General features: G+C 41.2%; 2 protein-coding genes across 2 annotated transcripts; both read right to left on the minus strand.

Annotated features, from left to right (window-relative positions):
• Positions 1–283: 283 nt before the first annotated feature.
• Positions 284–2,155, minus strand: LOC135555059 (ciliary microtubule inner protein 4). The gene is made up of 5 exons (XM_064987428.1): positions 2,089–2,155; positions 1,519–1,574; positions 1,248–1,380; positions 967–1,077; positions 284–688 (listed from the first exon to the last, which is right to left on the minus strand). Exons 2-5 carry the CDS (start codon positions 1,564–1,566, stop codon positions 609–611), a joined length of 372 nt encoding a protein of 123 aa, XP_064843500.1. The 5' UTR covers positions 1,567–1,574; positions 2,089–2,155; the 3' UTR covers positions 284–608.
• A 543-nt stretch (positions 2,156–2,698) lies between these two features.
• Positions 2,699–7,292, minus strand: LOC135555856 (SUMO-conjugating enzyme UBC9-like). Its single transcript, XM_064988630.1, has 7 exons — positions 7,186–7,292; positions 5,338–5,423; positions 5,154–5,237; positions 4,857–4,929; positions 4,023–4,132; positions 3,690–3,769; positions 2,699–3,494 (listed from the first exon to the last, which is right to left on the minus strand). The coding sequence occupies exons 2-7, from the start codon at positions 5,401–5,403 to the stop codon at positions 3,431–3,433; spliced, it is 477 nt and encodes a 158-aa protein (XP_064844702.1). The 5' UTR covers positions 5,404–5,423; positions 7,186–7,292; the 3' UTR covers positions 2,699–3,430.
• Positions 7,293–11,220: the final 3,928 nt, after the last annotated feature.

An 11,220-nucleotide genomic window follows, 5' to 3' on the forward strand; every position in this document is an offset into this window, starting at 1 on the left:
TAAACATTTTCTTCAATATTACTTCAAAAAGTACTTGAAAAATACTTCAAAGCAGCTACTACAACTTTCCAACGTAAAAATAACATTGGTTGATGTGGTAACCACCTAGTTGTGGTTTATGTCATCTTCTTCTGTTGGTAAAACTGAATTTACATTTTACCGTTTCATCTGAATATCGATAGAAACTGGATTAGATTACTGGTTTAACCATATAATCACTTCCAGTGGATTTCTGTACTATGAGTAGATTTTTTAATGACAGCTATGAATACATCCCTTCAGAAGTAAATGAGCCCTACAATACACAGAACATCAGGTGAAGGTGAAGGATGCTGTTCTGCTTTTATTGCGGCAAAAGAGAGATCATGAACTTGTGTCAACATACAAATTGTTGTTTTAGCATGGGTTGGTTTTTTTTACGTTTTGAGTTTGTGGCAATGGTTGTGTGTGTGTGCATGTGCAAGTGTGTGCATGCGTAGGTGACCTAGTGTACCAGAAAAGGTTTGTAAGGGCTTGCATGTAGATATATGTGTAAAAAGAGGTGTAAATTATGTGGAAGGTGCATGGGTGCTGCGGTGAGGGTGTGAAATGGCCACTGCATCATGGCCTCATTTAGACCCTTTGTTCTCCATTGCCTTTAGAGTCTTGTTCAACTTCTGATTCACAATGTTTCTTTCTGTCCATTTCACTATGAAAGAACAAATAAAAGGAAGGAGAATGAAAAGGGAGTTTGGGTTAAAGTGGATGTAACAAGGATAGGTCGTCATATCATTGGTAGTAGTAATCAAATAAGTGGTGTTTATTTTTAGCTTATTAGCTTTTTATCTAGCTATTATCTAACTTATTTTCAAAGCATTTTATGAATAATGTAGCACTATTTGTATTCCTAGTACTACTAGGAGCGGTAGCAGTAGTGGTAGTAATAGTTTATATAGCAATAAGTGGCATTAGCAGCAGGTCACCCACCCATGTCATCAGTCCTGCGGCCGTACCAACACTGGGGGTCTGTAGGAGGGGCAGGCAAGGGGTGAACGATGTATGAGTCTTTTACCAGGGACTTCCACACCAGAGGAGCTCCTGGGAAGAATAGAATAGAAACATGGACAGGAAAAGAAAAGAACATGAGCATTAGACAGAGGAACAGTAATCCTTGACTGTATATGTCACAGATAATTCTGTCACAGATAATTCACTTTGGTATCATACTGAATCAGGGATGCCCAACAGTGACCTGGTGCAACACTGACCTGGAAAGATGTTGGTGCGCAGACAGTGTCCCAGGCTGTGGTAGGAGCAGTGAGGAGGGACGAAGGCTGACTCTGTGTCAGTATAGTGAGGCAGAAAGAGAGTAGGAACCTTGGGGCATGCAAAAACTCTCACCTTCAACACACAAACACATGCAGACACACACAGTTGCAAAAACATAGTTGAGAGCTCTGTAGTGTACATAGGTTGTTGTGGAATACCAAGTTTTGGTATTTAAACTGAATTATTCCATCCCTCTCCTACGCTACTGACCTGCGGCATGTCTCCAACTGTTGTCTCCGGCTGGCCGGTGGAGGTCATTGCCTTGACTAACAAACAAGAGGTGAAGAGGATTCTAGGTAATGTAAGCAGAGAACTGAACTAAAGAATGCACTGCCTGACCACAAATGTTCTTGTTGTTGGTACAGTCCTGTAGGTTTCCCATGTCAACATTCACTGTCCAGTGTTCCACCAAAAGATGCAGCATTATAAGATCCTTTATAATAAATCTGATGCACAAACATTTGGGAAACCATGAGTCACGAGTCATAAATCAACATCTGCTAATAGAGATTTAAAAATGTACGTTTCTCGATTTATAGTAACTGTTTGACAGAGTATTGGCTTTCAAAGGGACTATTTGCCACTGAAAATGTTCATTTAAACCCAACAGAATTATATTGTGCTGCCCTCCCGCGGATAAGATTACTTCTGCACAGTTGACAGGTGCGTCTACTTTCAAAATCGATAATTTATACAATCCAGTAGCGCTGAAGGACTAGGCCTTATGTTACAGTGTGTCCGCATTAGCGTTCAAATTAAATTGTATTAATAAAATCTTACCCTCATTAGGACATAGCCTAAACCAAAGCTCAAACTGAATCAAACCGGAAAAATGTGACAACCTTATTTTCCTGACATGAATACATTGTTGCTTGGACAGGTGGTCTACGAGAACAATCGTTGGTGCGTTTAATTATCACGTGCCAGGTGCATGGGATATAATTCCCGAAAGTGAAAATTACATTTTACATTATTTTATTAAAGTTAGCCTAAATATACTTATATCTGTGCTACGATTCAGAGCCTCAGTCACGGTGTATTTTTGCGATCCTACAGCTAACCTTACCTCAATAAATTTGAGTTTTCTGAACACCACTCATCGTCCAATCAGCGTGAAGAGTAACACGTTATCTGGATAATGATGTCACAATTATACTAAAAGACGCTCGGATACAGTAGAGCGCTTTACCTGACATTTGAACTCCATATTCAGAGCTAAAGGTCATTCAGTTATTCAATATAACACCACCACAGGGAAATAAAGTTTATACCTTAATCCCTCATAACAGTTCAAATAAAGTCTACCTACTAAATACTAATATTCTGTACATTTACCACACACAGACAATAAAAATTTCAACTATCAAAGAAAAAATGAAAGGACAAAGAGTTTTGTATTTCCCATTCAATTAACTTTATTTCACAATTCTTACATTTAAAATGTGTTCATTACTTTTTAATACCACACACAAATATCAACTTGCTAAAACAATAGAAAAAAACATAAGATCCATATGGACCTACATATTTATATTATGTACATACACTCAAGTCTTTGGAGGTAAACCTCTTCAGCTCTCTATGCAGCACACTCTCAGCTCTGACATCCATCTTATTAAAGAGACATCCCAATAAAAATCTACAATTAAATTCAATGTGATCAGACATTTCAAAAAATAAGGCTCACTTATGTTTGGGTGATTTTCTGTCTGCATTTTGGGGGGTAATTTATTTGAGTACAGATTGTTTCAAAATGATGCATCAGACACTACAATTCGAAATTATTTGTTATTAAATAAGTGATATTTGATAAGACTAAATATCAGGCAAAGTAGCTTCCTGATTTACAAATCACAAATGCAAATGGCGTCTTATTAAATTATATGAAAGTGTTTTAGGCATGTGATTTAAGCATGCTTTAGAAGTGAACTAGGCAAAAAGAAATTTGGACAAAAATAATAATTTTTTGTTTTGTTTTAAAATGGCTCTCATGTAGGCTACATTACATTTTTCTCATGTGAAGAAGAACATATCAAATTGTAGATTGATCATTGGATTGGTCCTCTAAGTGCTGCTTGCTGTTCAGTACCCAGGTGTTGTATCAGGCTTCACAGGCTGAGCTTTATGTGGGGGCAAACTTCTTGGCCTGCGCCCTCACCCTCTTCTCATAGTCCATTCTGTTCTGACTAAAAGTGGAAACAAAGGGGGATTAGTCCATTGTAAAATTGAGTATCTCTCAACAAGGCTATACTTTTCAGTTTAACGAAGTGGGATTGTGTATGTTTGCAAGTGTCTTATAAAGCACACTAAGAGCCCCTTTGCCTGAATCAATTATACAGTACAACGTTCAAAAAGAGAAAAGTATCTCAACCGAAACTCACCAGTAAATTGTGTAGGCTTCTGCTTGTGCTGGGTCTTGGATGTTGGGTTCATTGAGTAGCTCTTGGATACCCAACAGGATCTGAGAATACAAAACAGATGAAGTCAGCTTTTAGAATGGATTAAAATACAAAACAATGTAGATGAGAAGACAATCACTCGACCAGGGAATACCATGCATTGATCCACATAAAATATACAGTAATTTGATGCCTGTTGAGCCAATGTCATACATTCCTCCAAACCGGTGAAATCACTGATGCCTCTCCCATTCTTTATGTGTGTGTGTGTGTGTGTGTGTGTGTGTGTGTGTGTGTGTGTGTGTGTGTGTGTGCCTGTTTGATGGTGATGGCTGGCCTCCAGTCCTTTTCCTCCTCCAGGATGGAAAGACACACCGTGCCAGATGGGTAGACATTGGGGTGGAAAATGGGCGGCTCAAACTTGCCTGAGAGGATATAGAATAGATGATTTCTATTCAAAAGTATTTATGTTGACTTCCTTATCATCAATATCAAAAATGACTAGGGCCTCTGTCATTGCCAACAAAGGGTATATAACAAAGTATTGACGAAACTTTTGTTATTGACCAAATACTTATTTTCCACCATAATTTGCAAATAAATTCATAAAAAATCCTACAATGTGATTTTCTGGATTTTTTTTCTAATTTTGTCTGTCATAGTTGAAGTGTACCTATGATAAAAATTACAGGCCTCTCATCTTTTTAAGTGGGAGAACTTGCACAATTGGTGGCTGTTGGCTCTTGGTGTTGTAGCCGGTACTTCTCATTTAACCTTTAGTTCTGTAATTTTAATTCCATCTCCCACTGATTAGCCTAAATATCTCCTAATACAGAGGCTCTAGATCTATTGATCAACAACAACAAGCTACACGCGTCACTCTCCTGAAAGCAAGAGCAGCATGATACAACCCCCCCCCCCCCGCGCAGGGAGCACGATGTCGACCATCTGAATTCACAAATAATTATAACAGAAGCCCCCCAACCCCTAAACGGCTGTTTAGATGTTGAGAATATTTTTTTCCCATTTGTCACTTCCCTGCTGCACTTCCCTATGTAATAATCTTATCTATCAACCAACAAATGCAAATATATCAGACAGTGACATCAACACCTTCCTATTGAGGTAATCATGTGCAGGGTTACTCACATTTTGGCGGCGAGGAAGGATAGTCATCTTTGAACAGCATTCTGAGTTTGTATTGGCCTCCCTCCCACAGTGTCTAGAGAATTGAAGAATACAGTCATTACATCCATGAATTGTTCCAGCTCACGAGGGAGTGCCTACACACTATAAAAAAACACCTTTAACTGAGAACACATCAGTGTTGGCCATTTTTTGATGTACGATAAGAAAGACTGATATCTGTTTACTCATTCTGACAGACTGCTAGGGATTGTTGGATCTTGTTAGAATAAAAACTACAAAATGTGACAGTTGACATACCCCCTTCTTCCCTGGAATGGCGCATTCCCAGTTCATAAGGTTCATAGTGCCATCAGGATTTTTGGTAGGCACAGCAACAAAACCCTGAGAGAGAGAGGGAGGAAATATGTTTTGAGGAACAAGCTTGCCTTCTGCAAATCATCATAACAAGTTTATTTTCATTGTTTGTATGGTAGCTCCTCACAAATGGGTGGTCTTTCCTCCATGCTTTGCGCTCCTGTGACAGTCTACTAAGAGCGATACCAGACATTTCTACTCATTAACACAGTCCTGTGGGGAGACATAAAAACACTCAATTAACATGGATAGACACATCCTTGTTCTCTAGTGGTTTTGCTAACTAACATTTTTATTAGAAATGTCCAGATATACTATAGTTGGGTTAAGGAGTAATTGATAACATGTAATCAGTTACATGTAAAACTATTACAAAAAACCTCACTGGTTACAATCAGTTACAATACAAGCAAAACATATAGTAATCTGATTACAGATACATTTGAAAAACTAGATGAAAAAATATATTATATTATAACTCCTTGGTTTTCTCAATGACATTCAATTCAGTTTTAGTTTGTTCCACCTGAACGTGTCTGACCACAAGTCAGAGACCACTATGACACACCAAATGTGTTTGATGGATTATTTTTGTCTTCTTCTAATGTCTTTAAGGCGAACGTAATCCGATTACATTACTGAGTCTGGGTAATCCAAAAGATACTTTACTGATCACAATTTTGGACAGGAAACTAGTAACACACAGATTACATTTAGAATGTGCCCGGCAGGTAGCCTTGTGGTTAAGAGCCTTGGAACAGTAACCGAAAGGTTGCTGGTTCAAATCCCTGAGCAGACTAGGTGGAAAAAACTGTCAATGTGCCCTTGGGCAAGACACTTAACACAAATTGCTTGTGTAGATCGCTCTGGATAAGAGCATCTGAAAATGACTAAAATATAAGTGTAAAATGACTTGCCATATTACTCATGAAAACTCATGATTCTTATGACATGAAGTTAACTTGAAAGCTAATCTTCATTAGCTATACAAAATGTCCCTTATTAATTTAAGATATAAATTAAGTGGATGCTGCATTGGCCATATACTTAGCATATAGCATATTATTGCTATTATACTGTCATACCTATATACCATTAGGTTAATGGTTAGGTTAGCTAAACTAGCAAATATGTTTGTTTGGTTACCAAGGCAACTACTGTAGCTATGAAGTAAACTTGCTAACTACTTCAGTGGTGTTGAACACATTTCTACCTGCGAATGTGTCCATTTATAGCCATGGTATAAAAGGGATAAATCAACTAGAAGCTCTATGCGTTCTCTGGAAAATAATGAAACTCCGTGGAAGGATACTTCCACGCCGCGCAACACACATTCCCACTTTGACTCTGTACCGATACCCTCTGTATGTAGCCTCGCTGTTGTTATTTTACTGCTGCATTTTAATTATGTTACTTTTATTTTCTGTTTTACTTAACTTCTTAAAGTATTGTTGGTTAATGGCGTGTAACTAAGCATTTCACTGTAAGGTCTACACCTGTTGTATTCGGCGCATGTGACAAATACAATTTGATTTGTTCATTATTTTCCATAGGACGCATAGCCCCTGGTTGAGTATCCCTTACATATGGCCCTGGTTATTGATATTGTCAGTAGCTAGCTACCCTGCTAGCAGTCTAATTAGCAACAAATCATCAAACTAGCCAACCAACTTACATCCACCCACCTGTAAGCCTAGTTTGCTAATAAAAATGAAGTTCGTTTACAGGTAAATTGTTAGTTACTTACCTTACAATTCAAGTGATACTGTCTAAATGGCGTTCGCTTGTTGGTACTTGCTAACGTTAGCTAGCTAAAATTAGCTAGGGGGTGGCTAAAAACAATGAGCTGCGTCGCCTATTTTTTTTTACTATCAAAACTAGCTAAAGCTGCTTACTAATGACGATACTTTCGTGCTAATAATTTGACCAAGTTATTTCCCCTGACATAAATCGATAGATTGAGAGATTTCCTTACCTGTTACCGCATATGTGAATACCTGAACGATAGCATTCAGCTAGTTAGCTCGCTAAAGATAGAGGACCTCAATTTGTTTATCTCGACATAACCCACAGGCACTTTGCAGGGCACCTTTGATGGACTTTCTTTTCGGCCATCTTTGGTGTGGCTTCATCTGGTGTTGTACAATTTTCTTTTAGTTATATTATATATCGAAGCTTTTTATCAGTGGTCACCAACCTTTTGAAAGCCGCGATCTACAGCTCAGATTTTTTAAAATAAAACATTATTTAAACGTTTGCCAATGCAACATTAACCAGTTAATAACAGTTATTTAGCAATGAGGTTTGTGCAGTAGGCTATATGCCAAATTCATTGTCCCTGCATATTGGCTATGCTTGAATTGCCCTGCCAATGTTGTTATTTTCAGAACATTTAAGTGAGCATAACAATTAGCTTTTTTTCCCCTTCTGGACTGATGGTCTGCATCTTATGGTCAGTCTGAGGAGAAGGAGGAAGCAACGGTGAGGCTGCTTCACACCCGATTCAACATCCCTCCGCCTTCCTTCCCTTTGTTGATCATGCAATATGGCACCGACAGAAATGGTCGCCTCGCTTCGAGTCCTTAGGAAACTATGCAATATATATTTTTTTTTGTATGTATTATTTCTTACATGGTTATTCCAGAAAATCTTAAGTGTTATTACATATGGCCAGCAAGAACTATCGGATATAAGAGTGGCATCAACTTACCAACAATACGACCAGGAATACGACTTGCCAGAAGCGGATCCTTTGTTCGGACCACCACCCAGGACATTTGATCAAATCCCAGATGCTGATCCAAAACAACGTTGCCGGAAGAAGTGGAAGGCAGAGCGGCCTCCTGGTCAGACTTTGAAGACGTGCACACCACCCACCGCTTCCGAGTATATTACTCACCAATGTCCAGTCTCTAGACAAAAAGGTGAAAGAAATTAGGGAAAGCGTTGCCCTCCAGAGAGACATCACAGAAACATGGCTCTCTTGGGATATGTTGTTGGAGTCGGTACAGCCACCGGGTTTCTTCATGTGTTGCGCCGACAGAAATAAACATCTCTCTGGGAAGAAGGGCAGGGATGTATGCTTCATGATTAGCAGCTCATGGTGTAATCATAACAACATACGGGAACTCAAGTCCTTCTGTTCACCTGACATAGAATTCCTTACAATCAAATGCTGACCATATTATCTCCCAAGAGAATTCTCGTTTGTTATTTTCACAACTGTGTATATATCCCCCTTCATGCAGATACCACGATGGCCCTCAAGGAACTTAATTCGACTCTATGTAAACTGGAAACCATTTATCCTGAGGCTGCATTTATTGTAGCTGGGGATGTTAACAAAGCAAATTTGAGAGCAAGGCTACCAAAATTCTATCAGCATATTGATTGCAGGACTTGATCGGGCAATACACTGGACCACTGCTACTCTAACTTCCGCGATGCATACAAGGCTCTCTCCCGCCCTCCTTTTGGCAAATCTGACTACAACTACATTTTGCTCCTACCGTCCTATAGGCAGAAACTCAAACAGGATGTACCCGTGACAAGAACCATTCAGCGCTGGTCTGACCAATCGGAATCCACGCTTCAAGATTGTTTTGATCACGCAGACTGGGAAATGTTCCGGGCAGCCTCAGAAAATCACATCGATTTATACACTGACTCGATGAGTGAGTTTATAAGGAAGTGCAATTGAGATGTTGTACCCACTGTGACTATTAAAACTTACCCTAATCATAATCCGTGGTGGCATTCACACAAAACTGAAAGCACGAAACAACACATTTAACCATGGAAAGATGACTGGGATTATGGCCAAATATAAACAGTATAGTTATTCCCTCCACAAGGCAATCAAACAAGAGAAATGTCGGTATAGGGACAAAGTGGAATCGCAATTCAACGGCTCAGACACGAGACGTATGTGGCAGGGTCTACAGGCAATTACGGACTACAAAAAGAAAACCAGCCACGTCACGGACATCGGTGTCTTGCATGCAGACAAACTAAACACCTTCTTTGCCCGCTTTGAGGATAATACATTGCCACAGACGCGGACCGCTACCAAGGACTGCGGGCCCCACCTCTCCTTCTCCGTGGCCAACGCGAGTAAGACATTTAAACGTGTTAACCCTCACAAGGCTGTTGGCCCAGACGGCATCCATAGACATGTCCTCAGAGTATGCGCAGACCAGCTGGTTGGTGTGTTTGAGGACATATTCAATCACTCCCTATCCCAGTCTGCTATCCCCACATGATTCAAGATGGCCACCATTGTTCCTGTACCCAAAAAGGCAAATATAACTGATCTAAATGACTATCGCCCCGTAGCACTCACTTCTGTCATCATGAAGTGCTTTGAGAGACTAGTCAAGGATCATATCACCTCCACCTTACCTGCCACCCTAGACCCACTTCAGTTTCCATACCGCCCCAACAGTCCACAGACGACGCAATCTCCATCACACTGCATTATCCCATCTGGACAAGAGGAATACCTATGTAAGAATGGTGTTGATTGACTACAGCTCAACATTCAACACCATAGTACCGTTCAAGCTCATCATTAAGCTTGAGGCCCTGGATCTCAAGGTGGTGAAGGTAGGAAAAAACATCTCCACTTTGCTAATCCTCAACACTGAGGCCCCACAAGGGTGCGTGCTCAGCCCCCTCCTGTACTCCCTGTTCACCTATGACTGCTGATGAAACAACAGTAGTGGGCTTGAGGGCACTCGGAGTGTGCCCCCCCCCCTATCAACCTTAACGGGACAGTAGTGGAGAAGGTGGAACGTTTTAAGTTCCTCGGCATATACATCACAGACAAAGTGAAATGGTCCACCCACACAGACGGTATGGTGAAGAAGGCGCAACAGCGCCTCTTCAACCTCAGGAGGCTGAAGAAATTTGACCTGTCACCTAAAACCCTGAAACTTTTACAGATGCACAATCGAGAGCATCCTGTCGGCCTGTATTACCACCTGGTACGGCAACTGCACCGCCCTCAACTGCAAGGCACTCCAGAGATTGGTGCGGTCTGCACAACGCATCACCGGCGGCAAACTACCTGCCCTCCAGGACACCTACAGCACCCGATGTCACAGGAAGACCAAAAATATCATCAGGGACAACAACCACCCGAGCCACTGCCTGTTTACCCTGTTACCATCCAGAAGGTGAGGTCAGTACAGGTCCATCAAAGCTGGGACAGAGAGACTTAAAAATAGCTTATATCTCAAGGTCATCAGACTGTTAAACAGCCCTGTTGGAACTAGAAGCACGAGCACTACACTCACAAAGCACGAGCACTACACTCACAATAACATCTGCTAACCATGTGTATGTGACCAATAAAATTTGATTTGATGAGAAACCTTGCCATAAGCGGATGGCTGCCAAGTGTACCATTCTGCTCTTCATCGTGGCATGCTGAAATAGCTGCTGCGTGTGGATGCATCCCTGCCAGCCTTGACCAAAGACCTCAAGAACTGGATCACAGTTTTTATGCTGCAAGATTTTGGAGCAACCCCCTGCTCCACACACCACTGGCAGAACATGCGCCACCTTGTGCCATAGGTTGACGTGGCAGACGGGGCCCTGGCAGTCTGTAAGATGTTAACAACAGATGGCTCAAGATCTAAACCAGACCATTTTCGCTGTTTAGCGGCCAGACCCACAGCTGCAGGCAGGAGGGATTTGGATGACACAATGTGCCCTCCACCTGTGACAGTAGGTCCGGCCTCCGAGGTAGTTCCCATGATGTCCCCGCTAAGAGTGACAGTATGGTGCTTAACCAGTGGCATCTCGGCCATCTCAGGGAAAGTAGAAGGACCTGGTGGCCCGCTTCCCTGATTCTGTCCAGAGTCGCTGGAATCAGCAGAATCAGGGGGGAAGGCATATAGCCTCTTCCTCAGCCACTTGTGGGCCAGGGCATCTAGGCCAAGTGGCTCGGGGGTGTTGGATATTGAGAACCAGAGGGGGCACTGTGTGTTCCTCTATTAGGCATAGA

Source organism: Oncorhynchus masou, chromosome 15 (genome assembly GCF_036934945.1).
Source record: "Oncorhynchus masou masou isolate Uvic2021 chromosome 15, UVic_Omas_1.1, whole genome shotgun sequence".
Taxonomy (NCBI): domain Eukaryota; kingdom Metazoa; phylum Chordata; class Actinopteri; order Salmoniformes; family Salmonidae; genus Oncorhynchus; species Oncorhynchus masou.